General features: G+C 38.9%; 1 protein-coding gene across 2 annotated transcripts in view; it reads left to right on the top strand.

Annotated features, from left to right (window-relative positions):
* ebf1a (EBF transcription factor 1a) overlaps positions 1 to 16,760 on the top strand; it is a 134,569-nt gene that overhangs the window by 68,862 nt on the left and 48,947 nt on the right. For both annotated transcript variants that reach the window (XM_077247986.1, XM_077247985.1), the window contains exon 7: positions 15,790 to 15,871. In XM_077247986.1, coding sequence (XP_077104101.1) covers positions 15,790 to 15,871 — 82 coding nt within the window. The remainder of the gene's footprint in view (positions 1 to 15,789; positions 15,872 to 16,760) is intronic.

The following is a 16,760-nucleotide window of genomic DNA, read 5'->3' as shown; positions in this document are numbered from 1 at the left end:
GTAATAAAAAAGTTATTTTTAATTGTAATAATATTTCACATTATTTAGTGTATTTTTGATCAAATAAATGCACCCTTGGAGAGCATAAGAAACTTTTTTAAAAAATATATACAATAATTTTCATGACAAGCTTTCGCTCTTTTCTAATGTAAATCTATAGCATCTGTGTTTGAGTAGTTTTAAACACAATTTAACTGCTTCTGTGTCACTTATAATATTGACGCAAGAGTGCATTTTACAGAAAACCATGCCGTTCACGGAAATCTATAGTCTGTGCCAATGGGACATTCTCAAAAGCTGAGTTGGCTACAGTTACTAAGCTGGGCGGAGCTTAGCAAAGCATCAATTGAAGTTGAATTAACAAAACAGCACCAATACTTAAGGGTGTAATTCTTATCAAATATGTCATTATAAACCAAAACTAGCCATAAAAGGGGTTTTAGGGCTTCCACTGGAGGATTGCGCTCTAAATCCAGGAGTCCGAGACTCCCACTATCTGGCTCCATCAATGTGACATGATGAGTCCAGTGCCCCTCCACTTTGTCCTGAGAAATATTTAAAGAAAGACAGAGTGGAATTACCTGACACAGGACAGGATTAGACAGAGCACAGACTGATAAATTTTTCAGTGCAATGAGATGTTGTGGCTGAATAAAACATTGCTTTTTAAATAGACATGGGCTAACATGGAAGGTGTTTCCTGCCAGTCTCTCTGCCGAGCCATTGACAGCTACACGCTCATGTCACATGCAGCCACACTGACTTACTATACAGTTCAGCATACTCTCTCTCAGTGCACTCTTTCTTACCACTTTCACATCAGATTTGGTGTCATCCTCCCGTATTTTATCCGATACTGATTGGCAGCCTGTCTGAGCATGTGTGTGTGGCTTGAATAAATGTGTGTGCGTGTCTTTTGGTGTCCTCTGTGACAAAGTACATAGCACCCTCTTTGTGAGTACAGCGACCTAGCCTGACTCTCTCACACAGCATTAGCATTGCCAACATGCCCTCTCACACCTTCCGCCCGGTACACGTGCCTAACGTGATCCTACACACTAGGACGGCTCACCCCTTTTTCTCTCTCCCGCGCTGTCTGTCGGTGACCCCACTGTTACTCTGAGCTCTTACAGATGGCCTGAGCTCAGATAGCATCTGCCTCCTCCCATCCATCACAAGCGGCTGCTCTGTGGAGCTCCTCGGCAGGGGCCCGCGTGCTTGCCAGATCCGTTACCCCACCTCTGTGTGTGGGACTCAGGTACCGAACGCTGCCTGCTAGCCTACGGTCACTCAAAAGGGGGAGGAACCGAGTCTCCACGGTCCAGACTGGGAGCGAAGGCCTGGCTGTGGGTTATTAATGGGCCCCCTTCGTTGTGCCTCGGCCCCTGAGGCGTCTGCCTCCGTAGCTCCTGGCACGGGACACTGCCTCATAAATCTCCTTAAATAATACCGTGAGGCAGCTAGGGGAAAGGGGTCACTACGGAAACAAGGCAGTCAGACTGAGATGAAGTGTCAGTGATGCATGGCCTGTGCCCCCGAATGCAGGTAACATCCCCACCCAAACACACACTCACAGAAAAAAGTGGAGTAGGGTATCGAGATGCAAAGCACGAGCTGAAACTATGAAAGACATTTTATCAGGAAAATGAGGTATATATTTTTTGTGTGAAACTCCTCAAGAGACCCCCGAGATGCCGACGAGCCCCCCAAAATCACAGCTCCTGCAGCAGATGAAGGAGTTGTAGGTCGCAGCTAGTGGAGTGGCAGCTGAAAGCCGAACATGTGGTTTGAATTTACACCCTCCCCAGGGTTCTGCCCAACAGCGGGGGAGGCAGGATCTGAGACTACCTTGTGATGATAGACACATCCGTCTGATTATTGTTCTTCTCTTGACACACATCACTTTCACATGCACTGTAGAGTTCCCACGCTTTTTGCTCCTTGTGCTTCAGAAGTTTTAGTGTACTCAAAAAGTGGATATGATTATATTTCTTAGAAGATTATAGACCGGGTCAGAATTTAACCAGGGCTCAGATCAACAATGACACCGAAAGTGATAAAAATGCCTACAAAATGTTTTTATCTGTTATAAATTAGCTGTTGTGATATATTACAGAATATTCAGTTTGATTCTATTCAAATGTATTATATCTGTTCAAGTGAACATTTATATATATGCACCTATACTTTATTTAAATGTGTGGAAGCCTCCAGCTGAGTCTTGCTTCCTATCAATGTTTATTCACCTATACTTGAAGGTCTTTAGGAGTTTTTTTTTGTTATTTTTTGCCACACTTTGATTTGAGGATTCTGCTATTCTTTAAAGTTGGTTTGGACAATTTTTTTTAATAAAATTATTTTAAACACACACACACGCACGCACGCACCCACCCACACACACACACACACACACACACACACACACACACACACACACACACACACACACACACACACACACACACACACACACACACACACACACACACACACACACACACACACACACACACAAATAAATGGAGTGAAATATTTCAGAATATTATATAGTGTTTAAAATTCTAATATTATGTATTTTTGTGCTTTCATAATTGTAAAATGTAAAATAATAATAATAATATTTTTTGGCTCGTACACCAGCATATACAGTATTTACACTAGTGTTAAAAAGTTTGGGGTCACTAAGAGAACACCTTTCTTGAGCAAGGATGCATTCAATTACTCAAAGATTAAGAGACTTTTACATTGTAAAAAAAAAAATATATATATATATATATATATATATATATATATATATATATATATATATATATATATATATATATATATATATATATATATATATATATATATATATATATATATATTTGAAATAAATAGTGTTATTTTCTTTTGAACTTAATATTCATCAAATAATACCCCCCAAAAAATATGAAGGTTTTCATAAAAATACTTAGCAGCACTTCTATTAAACATTGATAATTATAAGAAATGTTTGATGAGCACTAAATCATCACATTAGAATGATTTCTTTCTGAAGGATCATGTGACGCTAAAGACTGGAGTAATGATGCTGAAAATTCAGCTTTGCAATTACAGGAATAAACAAAATTGTAAACGAAATACAAAATTGTAAGACTATTTCACAATATTACTTATTTACTGTAGTTTTGATCAAATAAATGCAGCACTGGGACTTATTTCAAAGACATTAAAAGTTTAAACAGTATTTATTTACTGTTTATGTCACAATTAAATTTAGTTTTTAAAATTCTGAAGAATAAAGTTTACTATCATAACTTCCTCCTATAGCAGTTCTACTCTGAAACAGCCTTCAGTGTTGCGTTCCGCTCAGGTAAAGCAGTCCCTGCGCCGGAGCTTTGAGCACGAAGAAGATTGTTATATATTAGTTTAATAAAGTCAGAGACAAATGAAGCCCCTCTGCCAAAGAGGACTGTGTTACACACTTCATGAACCAAATTAGTGTGGCAGCGCAACACGGCGGCGCGTCGCTTTTGTTCTGGAGATGATCTGCATAGCGGAGCTCATTTCTCAGACAGATAAATCTGACGGCAAGCCGTGACTTCCCCCCTGAAGTAAATATTGTAAATAATGAAAGGGCCTGCCAGCAGTGCTTGAGGAATGACTTCATCCCAAGCTATTTATACAGACTGTCAGAGGGGAACAAAAAAGGAACTGGGCAGGGAAGAGAAGAGAATGGAAACTCCATCTGATTGGATAAAGAAACAGACTGGCTAATGCCTTCTGGGTAATAGAGATGGAGCACCACTTGAGCTTTGTGTATGTGTGGTTGGGAGGGAGGGAAGCTTTTAATTGAGAGGTGAGAAGGATGGATCCCACAGGTTAACTCCATTCTTCAAGGGCCATTAATATGGATCAGATAAGGTTTTTAGTGCACTGCAACTTCAGTGACACACAACATGCTCTATTAATCCTATTGATTTTGTGGATTTGCTGGATGATTATAGTAGAGTTTATCATATTCTGTTGTTAATACGCCTATGGTTAATATGTAAAATAGATGCAAGTTATCAAGAACCTTTGTTCTCGGGTCACAGCTTGAGAGTCAAATACTAAAGGGAACAAGGGCCACTTAAGGGATGGCCTGAAACTTCCACCTCTCCCTAGACGAGCCTAAAGCGCCTTTCACACAGCAATCCCGGTAAATTACCTTAAAATTGCCAGAATGACTTTTACCGGTAAAAAGCCAGAACGCTGTTGCATGTGTGAACAGCATATTTGTGTATTTACCGGTAAGAGACCATTCACACATCAGCAGCAAAATACCGGTAAATTCTGTGATGTCAGTCATCGGAAGTGATCTTTAAACTCCGTGCCGTTGTCTTCAGCCGCCCGCATGAGGAGAAGCGCTTTAGTTTCACTGTCTGTTCAATTTGACAACATTTTGTTTATGTCTGAGTGAAAGGCATTAGGGTATGATCAAACAGAACGCGTTTTTGCTCTTAAAAACACGAGACATGCATATTAGTATATCCAACTGTAGAGCCGCAACACTGATGAATGGAAAAGAAGGGTGGTTCTCGAGTGCAACACAGTGCAAAAAATGCAAGGGTCAAAGATGATCATTTTGCGCATATTCAAATATTAAAAAACTTACTGTAAACAGCACTGAATAATCACGTCATCTCCAGAACTTTATTATCGGCTCAAAGCAGACTTCTTACGTCAGTACATTCTGACCTCGTACGTGATCATACCGGTAATCTTCATTCTGCATTCACACAGAGCACATTACTGGTAAATTGCCGGTCTCTTACCGAAAGAAGTCTCTTATGCTCAGTAAGAAATGCAGTAAAATAGTATATAATATTGCAATTTAAAAATGACTCTTTTCTATTTTAATACATTTTGAAATGTAACTTATTCCTGTGATGCAAAGCTGAAGTTCCAGCAGCCATTACTCCAGTCTTCAGAGTCACATGATCTTTTAGAAATCATTCTAATATGCTGATCAAGAAACTTTTCTTATGTTTTTTTTCCTGGAGACCGTGATAAAAAATGTTTTTCATGATTCTTTGAAAGTTCAGAAGAATAGCATTTATTTGAAGTGGAAATATTTTGTAACATTATAAATGTCTGTTCTGTCACTTTTTGAAATTTTAATGCATCTTTGCTGAATAACCAATGCATTTAATTGAAAAAAAAAAATACCTGCAGTTACCTATGGAAGTGTGCTTTTGAATGCTTTATGGAAGCTGCAACTTTCTCACAATTGTACCTGTATATCTCACAAAATGACTTTATATCTCACAATTGTGCCTTCATTTCTTATTTTAAACCATATCTCAAAATCACCTTATTTATTTTTATATTTTTTACTCCAAGGCTGAAACAGACCTCCATCTGCTTATCCCAAATGTGTAGCTTTCTTTAATATCATTGTAAACCTAGTAATCCCATTATTTTCATTATTCCTACATTATTTTCCAATCCAAAATTTTTTTTACAGCTGATTATAGTTGCATTTGTGTCTTATGAAAGTTTCTTTTAACCAGGCCAACTTGTCTAAAGTGTATTTTAAACTGTAATATCACCAGACTCATTTGGTTTGCTCATTTAGTAGCTATTTAGGAAGTGTTTCATGTTCTTATAATTAGAGCTCTTGTCTCTCGGCTCCTTCTGGCCCCTCCTCTCTCCGCTCTGTATTTTTATCTTGACGCGCCTTGTACCGCAGATCAAAAAAATGTCCCACTGAGGATGCCATACTGCTGCAATTACCAAGATGTTTATTATATCTAGTGTAATAATTTTGGTCGCTACAGGGATTATTTTAAAGTTATTACCACTTTGATGTTAGCGCTTTTCTCAGGTTGTGATTGTGTGTTTAATTGTACCAAAGTGACACATAAACCCCATCTTAATTTAATGAAAGCGAGAAAGTGAGATTATTAAAATATGACTGCATCGGCAGCCCGGCTGTGTAATTATTTTGGTAAATTTGTGCTGGGAGGCATGATAGGGCAAACTGTACTCATTTGCAGGAGGCTAATTTAATAAAGCTCAACCCTCTTTATATGAAGGTTGAATGTTTTCCTTTTTAACCCAATCGAAAACCATACCAATTTGCTGTACTAATATTTCCAGCACTATCGGGCTAATGATGCTAACTCCAAACAGCCCGGAACCAGTAATTAACGGAGATGCTAATGAAAAGGTGGCGGCACCTTCAGCACGCTACTGTGGGCACTATCTATCTTGGACTAGTGAAAAATGTCTCTTCTTATCTTGCGGCCCATAATCCTCCTCTTCTAATTAGCCACTTCGTTCAAGCAGAATAGAGAATCACAACTTTCATCCCTCCTTTTCCGGAGAGATTGAGAGAGCAGGGTTCAACCCAAAGAGACTAGCGAGAAGGAGCGAAACGCTGTCGTTAGGAGGAGGAGGGGAGAGACAGCAGTGTATGTTACACTCTGCTGGTCACCTGTCAGCTGTCATAGCAATTACAGCACCTCCTAGTGTTAAATGTTTAAAGTGCGCATTAGCATGTAGCACAGTGGCATCCTGTCCCTGTGATCCTGCGAGGCTGGCACTCGGCGACAGCCCCTATGCCGCCACAAATCGCTGCAGACAGTGCGCTGTTAAAATCAATATGCTGCAGTTTTGTAGTGCTTCCGTCTGACTGCGCGCCGTTGTCTAATATAATGTAAATAATAAATTATCAGGAGCAGATTACCAGGCTGCAGAGACACTTCACCTCGTAGTCACCCGCTCAAGAGCACTAATAGAGACACAAATCCCACTTTTGCACATCTTTTTCCCCTGCTCAGGCTTTTGAATACACTACACGCTTAAAAATAAAGGTTCCAAAAGTGTTTTCTTTTTCAGCAATACCATAGTAAAACCATTTCGGTTTCCCCCAGTTTTCAGAACCATTTTTTTTTTGTGTATGTGAATAAGAAGAACCCTTTTCCACTCTTTTGTGCAATGTAAAGGTTCTAATAAAGAATCTTTGTTTTTAAGAGTGTATACAACACCTACGATCAAGCAAACAGAAGAGATTTGTGCAGGTATGACGTCAGAACCCAGAAGATTTTCCTATGGGGTTTTATCATTTATATATATTTTTTCGATTCATGTTTAAAATAAAGCCTCTGGTAAACATAACTTGACTATACTTTGATATTTTGTTCTACAACTTAAATTTAAAACTCTATCGGCGAATTAGACTTCCAGGTTCTCATGTCATACCCTGATTAATTAGCGATAGATTGAATAAACTGGCATAATTAACAGCTAAATACATTTAGTTTGAAAGCAGAGAGTCTAAATTTGTCTTTAAATTTTCCCCGTGGCATTTTACATCTGCACCTGGACCCCCTTTGTCGTGGGTTAAAAGAGCGATTAGGTTTTAGTGGGACACGCCGGATGAGAGGAGACGTAGGCAGGGAGCGAGAGAGTTCTAATTAGGTCAGTGGAAGAGAAAGGCAGCGCACTCGTTCTCCGTGAAAAGGTCCCTCTGTCCTTTGCGTCCTATCTGCGGGTGACTGGATAAGACAGGTGAAGGCAAGTAGAAGTGGTAGCTGTCAATACGCCTCCCTTGCTCCCCTTCCCTCTGATGCCATGAATTATTTGTGAGAGCAGGCGATGACAAAAGGATGTCGCTCGCTCTCAAAGCCTCACCTGCCGTCCCGTCACACCCACAGAGAGTTGATTCCATCAGACATGCGAGGGGGAACAGAGTCCCTCCTTTACATTTCTCTCTGCTCTGCTCTTTTCTCTAACCTCATCATTTCTATATCAAAGCACTGTAAACGAGTGCCGTCCCGCTCTAGCTGGACCCTCAGAGCTTCTCCTCTTCCATGCTATACATTTTTCATAGACTAGTTCTATGCTTTTTTGCAAAGTCATTCTATTTTTTTTATACCAGTATGGGCCAAATAATCTTAAAAATGAAATCATGCCAAAGCCTTAAACAATAATTATTGTCAGTTAGAGCCAATAGCGTAAATTTTAAATGCAAAAAAAAAAAAAAAAACTGCCAATTTTTAGAGATGCACTTCTGTATAGATGGCTATGCCATGCCATGTGTATACACATGCACTAAAAGCCTACTTTAATTAACACCGATAATGATTTCATGGGGTATATCTTATTAGTTGGCTGGTAAGAAATTATCTTTTTTCGTCAGTCATTCAACAAGTAATTAGATGGAAAGACTTAGCATACAACGCAGTGTATTACACTTATTTAATCGCAATAGCTTGAAATAACTTAAAATAACAATAAATAATACAATGAATAATAATCATACCCATCTATTAATCTAGGTTAATGTTAATTTATACATGTAGTAATACATTTTGAATCAAATTAATCAACAAGAAAACAATAATCAACAATAATCAAAAATACAACATTCAAAAATTAATGTAACCTAAATGCTGTTAAAAATATATTGAAAATGTCATTGTTAGTTCATGATACCTACTGCAATAACTAATTATAATTACGAATTGAACCATATTATTGTAAAGTGTTCTCATTACGCCTGTGCAAAATTATAATAAATAATAATTTATGGCTAAAAAGTAAGCTTTACTTACACAAACATATCAGAAAGGAATATGATGTACTGTATCTATACATATAGCACTGTTTTGAATCGAAAATCGATATTTTGATGATCATCAGATTCATAGAATTAGGTCAAAAAACAATATTCCTTTGAGGTTAATCTGACCGCATCCTTCTGTTCCGGTGTTTGTTTAGGGAATATAGGGATGTGTGAGTAGCTAAGTATTACTCAGGCCAGTTTGTTGGAGCACTTTGGCAGCGAGTAACAGTGTGCTGTAAAGCTCCAGTCTTCACACAGAAAGCAGGCGGTCTAATGATCCCACTGGCTGCTGACCCTCAGGCCTGCGCTGTCCCTCCACCACCCCTCCATTACATTCCCTTCCTCCCTCCATCCATCCCTCCCTTCCTTCATCCCTGCCACATCTGCTGCCTCTCGCCAAAGGAAAAAAAATCAATCTCTCCATCATGAATTATTGAGATGTTTGCCTACAGCCTCTGAAATATACAGGAGGGTGGTCTCCCTCTCTGTGTGTCTCTTTCCCGCTCTCCCTTTCTCTCTTTTCTTGTAAATTTAGTTTAAGATTTGTAAATTATGCACAACAGAATGAATTTAATATACCTTTTTTACTTTCCACTTAGATGCTTTATTTGTGCAGTTCACATTGCGTTGAATCTATTGTGTGGGATCTTGTATTTCCCTCTGAGCGGTGCAATTAATTTGTGCCTTATGTACACGGCCAATGCACAGAGGCTGTTTAAAGAAAATATATCTATTTGTCCATAGCTTTCTGTATGATTAGCTAAAACTTGGGTCATTTGTGCTGAATTAGTCAATTATATCCATTAAGCCAGAAGACGGAAGGGTTTAATGTGTAAATCTCAGCATAAAAACAGCTGCAAACTGGGAGTCGGAGCAGTTATATACACTTCCATTCTCAAAACCCTCCGCTAATGAACTGAAGTTTAAGTTATTACATCAACGCCTGCTGTAGTACTGCTGGTCTGCTCTCTCACACACCTCCACTGACACTTGTAAACAATAGCTTTAGCTGTAATGATTACATTAAATCAGGCAGTTGTCATATGACAATCATTATCCCTCCTCCAGTGGCAGCACTTGATTGACAGCTCCCCAAAACCCATGTGTGGTGGCTGCACATCGTTGCCGGGCTTCAGCTATCAATTACAGGCTTGGATTTGAAGCATTTATTATGTAAAATAATTCTCCCATCTACACTGCACTCGTCTCTTGGGTCTGGTCCCGCTGTCTGATGTGAAATTTCTCTCCTCGCTCTCCTCTTTCCCGTTCATTGTCTCTCGTTCACTCTTTCTGTCTCACTCAACTCTTTATTGTTATTTCGTAAAGGGTGCGTCTTCCATTTATTGCATTGCTCTTAAATCGACACAGCCCAGGTAGTAATGATATAAGACTCCAATGGATTGTCAAAGGGAGAAAATGCAGCAATTCAAAACAGTTAATTGTCAAGAACTTCAGCATAGTGAGAAGAACAGGCCTCATTAATTGTACTCGCTGGAGCAGAGTACAATTTACTATGATCCTTCAAAGGAATTCTTTTTTAATGTTTAGCTGACCAGTGCAGTCATCTTGGACTTGTACTGACAACTAGTGGCATGGATACAGCATAATGCAAATGCAATGCCATGTGATGCCATTGAAGAAACTGCTATTCTCAGTCAGCCGTGACTCATTTATTCCACTAGAGGAGGGTTAACCATGAAGCAAATGCTATTTGGTTGGTTACGCGATCTCAAAACCCAACTTTTTTGAAATAAATAAATAAATACATTCTGTGTACCAAAACATTCACACACATTCACCAAAATAGATCTAAAAATAAATAATGCTACAAAAAAAAAAAAAACACTCAAGACTGATTCACTCTGAGGAAGCATTTGTAGACAATGGAAGACAGAGAGTGCAAATTCTTCTGCTATGATGTTATGATAAGAGAATTCTCTTTGCTCGCTCGCAGTTTCTTCTTTCTCTCTCTCTCTCTTTCTGAAATAGTTCTTCGGTTGCATTTGGCACCAAACTCGCAGGCCAGTGCAGAAATCCAGCCATAATAAATGGAGGGAGGAGGGAAAAATAAGACATCTGAAAGACCAGCTAAGCAAGCCGGTGATATTTCTTCTTTCTTTTTTTTTTTGTTGCCTGGGACAGATCTTTTGGAGATGTGTATTGTAAGCAATTTTAGAGCTGTCAGCACAACATACCTACTGGTCTCAGCTTGCCTGAAGGCGGAGAAAGGGGAAGGTTAGACTTGTAGCTGTCAGATTGTTCTACTCTGTGTTATTATTATTTTATTTGCAGTATCTCGTCTTGAAGGATTTACGGGAAAATTCCGAGTACATTCAGGAGGGAGGCTAACCGATGCACGTGTATATTTTCAAAGCATGAGCAATATGTTTTTCTAGGGGGGGGGGGTAAAAGAGAGATGGAGTGAATGACAAACAGAGGCTGAAACGGACAGCGAGTTACAGGGCCGCCCGGCTTTAGCGCTGCCGCTCAGAAGATTAGCCTATCACTCGTCAACATGGTGTCGCCTTACTCAATTAGCCACAACTCAAACTCTGTGTTTTAAACAACTGCAACATTCCTATCATGCCCACATAGTAGAGGTAATGGAGAGCTGCCTTGAGAGGACATCTGCCCCTGGTCCCATTAAGACAGCCCATGCTGCTGTCTCACCGAGGCATTCTGGGAGACTGGAATGAAGATAAGATGGTGTAAGGTGAGGAGAGAGCAGATGAAGAGAGATATCATGCCATACTGAATGGCACTTTGAGTGTTGCTCTATGGCAAGAACTGGCATTGACTGTGTCTCCCAGAAATGGGCACATTTGTATTCTCTTTCTCTGAGTCTCCCCCTCTCACACTCTTATGGTCTGCGTTAGCCTTCATAAAATATTCATGTTGGTTGTGCTCAGTGCCATAATTGCCATCTCAGCCTCTGAATAATTGATGGCTGGTGCCGTTGACTTGGTCTCATTTACTGAGAGTGTGGGTAATACCATACTCGCACATGCCACATGCTTTTATGCCATGCTGCCGCAGTTAGTGCTGACTCCAGATCGGCCGTTCTCTCCGCACGCCACTATCATTCATTTGAAACCACCCTCACAGCTACAGTCAAATGCATTTAAATCAATAGTGCTAGTGACTTGGGCTACAAGTATCATTGCAAACATGGGTGGGGGGGGCAATTTGATTTCATTTGATGTGCTTTTTAGAAGCAAATCAAACTCGATGAGGGGCAGCAGAAATTTTCACAAATGCTTTTCTGTTTATTAAAGTGCATTTTTCTCTGATCGTCGCACTTTGAGTGGGTGTCTGATTTTAAAGACCACTTTCTGGGTGGATGTTTTGTAAATATTTAATTTGTCGACTAGAAAAAACGGGTTTCGTTTTTGTGTAACGTTCCTCTGCTGAGATTTGAGGAGAACAGAAGGTTTAACGGCTGAGTTTCAGAGTCAGGCGAATCTGCAGGAGAGTTAATTAATGGGCCAGAGCTGAGCGGACAGATGTGACCCCTTGACAGACTGAGGTCAAAGGTCAATTTGTTGAGGATTACATTAACCCTGCCTACACCAACCCCATCAGTCCTCGACTACTGCTTTAATTCATTGCTCTCCTTCTTTTTCGCCCTGACATTCCCTCTTACCTCCTCACTTTAAGGCAACTTCATAGGGTATTCGACCGTCTCTGTTCAGTCTTAAGGGCACTGCAAAATGCAGAGGGAACAATATTACATCAATACATCACGTCACAGTAAGTGGAGACATACACTTTCTCAGAAGTCACTGCAGATCAACTGAAAAATACAAAAAATGTTTGATAAAAATAAACAGGGAAAAGCTAATTCCTTGTAGCTGCACATGGGTGTAAAGCACATAAGTGATCATTGCCATTATCATGGCCGTGGTCCAAGAAACAAATAAGAATTATTTTCATATTAAACAGCACAGCCATCATTTATCATTACATTTTGTCTTTTTGATTATGAGAAATTATATGAATTTAAATAAATAAAAATTGCAAATTTTAATTTTAAAAGAATATTAAGTAAAAAAAGAAGAAGAACATTTTTTTATTGAGCAGCAAATCAGCAGTTTCATGTGACACTGAACGCTGGCGCAAATGATACTGAAAATTCAGCTTTACCATCACAGAAATAATATTGAAATCCCTGTGTAGTTGATCAATAAACACTGCATGGGATTTTGTGAATCTTCCACCATCATCTGTATTCTTTTCATCTCAGTTACACTTTCATTAGCATCCGCTCTGATGTGTCTAAAAGTACAATGTAAGAGTTATTGAGCAGAGCAGTAAGTATGACAGGTCAGGCTCTGACTCAAACTCGTCCTACCCATCAGACACTTGGAGTGTTGCCCTCTTCCTCACGCTGACTGTGGTAATAGCCCTCTCTAATTGAAGTGCTCTTAGTCGTGCCATTTGCAGTGCACCGTCCAATCTCTTCTAAAAGCATAAGGTCCCTGTCCGAAGTGCCCTGCGGAGGGGACAGTACGCACTTTAATAAACATTACAAGTGTGATTACATGTACCCTCCCTGTTCGGCAGACATCGTAGTACTCTTGCTAATGCTAATGGAGCTACGGGGTCAACAAAGTCAAACTATATACACATTACACATGTGAATGAGGGCTCTAAAAACTATGAGTGAGTGTTTATGTGAACGTGGCGTGCGGTTAGGAGACCAGAAGGACAAATCTGTGGAGCGGAGGGAAAGAAAGACAAAGGATGTCTTCCTAAAGTGAGGGCACCCAGGGTTTTGCAGGGGATTTAGGAGGACTATGAGAGCGTGATGTCAGCGATGAGGTTAAGCCCAGACTTATCTCCACACAAAGCAGGAAACGGAGAAAGAGAAGGAAAGCGAAAGCGTGGAAGAATAAGGGGCAGGTCAGGAGAGCTCAGACAGGGTCAGTGGCAGAGGGAATCAGCAGGGAAGAAGCCACGGCTTAGAGTTCTTAAATGATATTATAGACGAGGTCTGTAGCACTAATCTGTTTACCCAAACAACACTGTGGATAACACACACACAAACATGTTTTTATCAATGCACCCACTGAGCTGCAAATGCTAGATCTGATCTATAAATCCACTGCGCACTATGAAATATAGCATATACAAATTACATACAAAACCCATATATAGTAGGCAACATTTGAATTGCATCAAAAGCTTTCATCGAAGTTATACATGAATTTTTAACAATACCCATTCTTGCCTTCCACTTCAGATGTTGACTACTGTATATATAATCATATGCATACGCATTTTCCATCTGATATGCTACTAGGTACAAAGGCTTGAAAGTGGGATGAATGGCTTGACACACATGGATGTGTAATGTTGTAGATGTTAGAGGGGTGGCACAAACAATAGATTAAAGAGCAAAGGATGAGACCTGGACCGCTTATCCTAGATGAATCCCAGCTAGTGCACACAGACTATGCATCTTACATTCCTTCATTGCTAACAAGTCAGCTGCACTGCACTGATACACACACACACACACACACACACACACACACACACACACACACACACACACACACACACACACACACATTTGTTTTTCTGTCATTGTGGGGCTTTCCACTGACTTTTATTGTTTTTATATGAGCTATTACTGACTAGCCTTAACCCAAAATCTAACAGCACCCCTAAGGCAATCAAACTTTATGAAAAAAAAATGTATATGTATATATGTATGCATTTATTTTAAAAGAAACCAAAAAAAATCTACACATACATTTTACTAGTGTACACATACGTATTTAGGTATACTTCGCAGAAAATTTGTCTTTAGGAGTGAGCTAAATCTGACAACCTCCATTGGGGGACATTGATTGTAAAAAATATATTTAAATAAAAAAATGTTTTTTGTATTTTTTTATTGTAAAATTTAAATGGTTAGACTGTGCGCTTGGGTTAGTTTAGGTTTAGGTTTTTGGGTTGTTTATAAATAGCTGTACACTAGCGTTCAAAAGTAGGGGTCGATATTTGGTAATAATTCTTCATTTCTTTGAAAGCAGTCTCTTATGCTCACCATTTTATTTGAATTATTAATAATTTTCTTTCAAGTTCTGTAACAATGTAAAAATATTTACTGTGACTTTTGATCGATATAATTCATAATTTTTGAGTAAAAGTATCAATTTAAACAGTAGTGTCTATAAAATCACTAGGAGTCTATGGTATTGTTAGTCAAAGTTTGTTGTTAAGTTTAAGATGGTATATAGATCCAATAGTCACTACCCAAACAGGTTGTATTGTAACTTTGTGACCAGCAGACAACTGATAGTAAGTGAAGAATTTCTGTTTGTGTGGGGGTGTCAATGCCTCTGTGTAAGTAGTGACAGGCAGCAAATATAATAATAGTGGATAGAGGCTGCAGACAGATGTGGGTTCTCAACTATACCAGTGCAGTGAACCAGAAAACCAGAAATGAAGAAAAAAGAGAGATATCCCACTGTGATCATTAATATTGTAGGTTTCAGACCGCAGAGAGTCACAGCCATACAAGATCTGACAAGCCAACTGGATTCAACATTAAAACACTGTTATTAAAATGCATAGACGATAAACATTTAGAAATAATTTGAGACACATTATTAATTTAATTGATAAAATTTACAAATGCACAGTAACATTCACAATATTGGATTTTCCCCTGGGAAGTTGATCACTTCGAGTTATATACTCACAAGTACATACAGTGAGTAGATGCGTCTAGCATCTTTATACATTTCTTAATAATAGTTCATAAGGATTCAGAAATGAATCTACTATTGTTACCCTACAACAGAACATTTGTGTCTATGGTGAATCTGGGTGCTCTTTGGGGTGAATTTGACAACACATTTCAATCTCTCCTGATCTTTCTCCTGTTTTCTTCTTTTCACTCAGCTGACAGGCATGTTTCTGGCCTCATGACAGATGGTCTTCATTTCCTAGACCAGTGTGTTACTCATTGTAACTGTGAATATGTATGTAGCTATGACCTTAAGAATGCAGAAAGTAGGAGGATGCAGGTTAACTCCTCATAGCGGGGTGGCACATAACATAGCTCTTATGTGGTCAATGTCAATACCACACAACCCTGCCATCTTTACCTCAGTCTCTCCGCCAGAGTCTTGAACAAAATGGCCTTACCTCATAAATCCTCTTATTCTGTGTTTTTCCAGGTTCTTCCTGAAATTCTTTCTCAAATGCAACCAGAACTGCCTAAAGAATGCAGGGAACCCACGAGACATGCGGCGCTTTCAGGTAGGACCACGTCCTTTCTGCTCACACTTCCAAACTAAAGTGACACAATTGCCATTTTAGTCATGTATGTGACTGGACAAGCTGCATTTACATTGTTTATAACAGTTACGATATAAAAACATTTAATAACATTACAATCATTATCATCATAATAATGATTAATTAATTTATCATACTGTTTAACAGATAAGTAATTCATATAGGAAATAGGACAATATATTTAAAAAAATGTTATTTTACTATTAATCTACATTGAATTAATTACATGATAATCAAATAATCACAATAAAACACATTTATCAATGTATTCTAAAAAAAATCTTTCAAAGACATTAGATTAGAAAAGTATTAAATAGATATTACAAAGATTGGCTATACATATTATATATAAAATTATATATTTTTATTATTATTATATTATTAAATACTCTGAATTAACATATTCAATTGAACACTGACTATTTCACTAAAAATGTAGTAGTAATTTGAGGCCAAATAATGGTTTCTTAACTGATAAAATGTGAGTACTTGAGAACATATAAAGAAATACTGATGGAGAGTCGAGAGAGAAAAAAGAAGCTTTGAGCGAATGAAGTGGCTGCCCAGAACAGGGATAATGTAAGTGGTGTTTGCCAAGTCTCATCAAGCCTCTTCCTCTCTTGAGATTGAGAGACCTCTCAAAGCCTGAGAGCCATTTAAATCAAGAGGCTCCTCAGTTGCTGTGAGACACCTCTAGTCTATGACTTCAGCTCCGTGAGAGCTGTTAGCTGCTGTCATGGTTCCAGGCTCTCTGGTGAAAAGTGCCTGTATGTCAATTTAACAGTCAGCGATTACACGCATACGGTGTGTTTGTGCTGCTCCAACACTTCAGCTGTTTGTTTGAGCTGCT

Source organism: Siphateles boraxobius, unplaced genomic scaffold (genome assembly GCF_051911475.1).
Source record: "Siphateles boraxobius isolate OS27281-9 unplaced genomic scaffold, OSU_SipBor_1 3, whole genome shotgun sequence".
NCBI lineage: Eukaryota > Metazoa > Chordata > Actinopteri > Cypriniformes > Leuciscidae > Siphateles > Siphateles boraxobius.
This window is presented reverse-complemented; position numbering and strand designations above follow the sequence as displayed.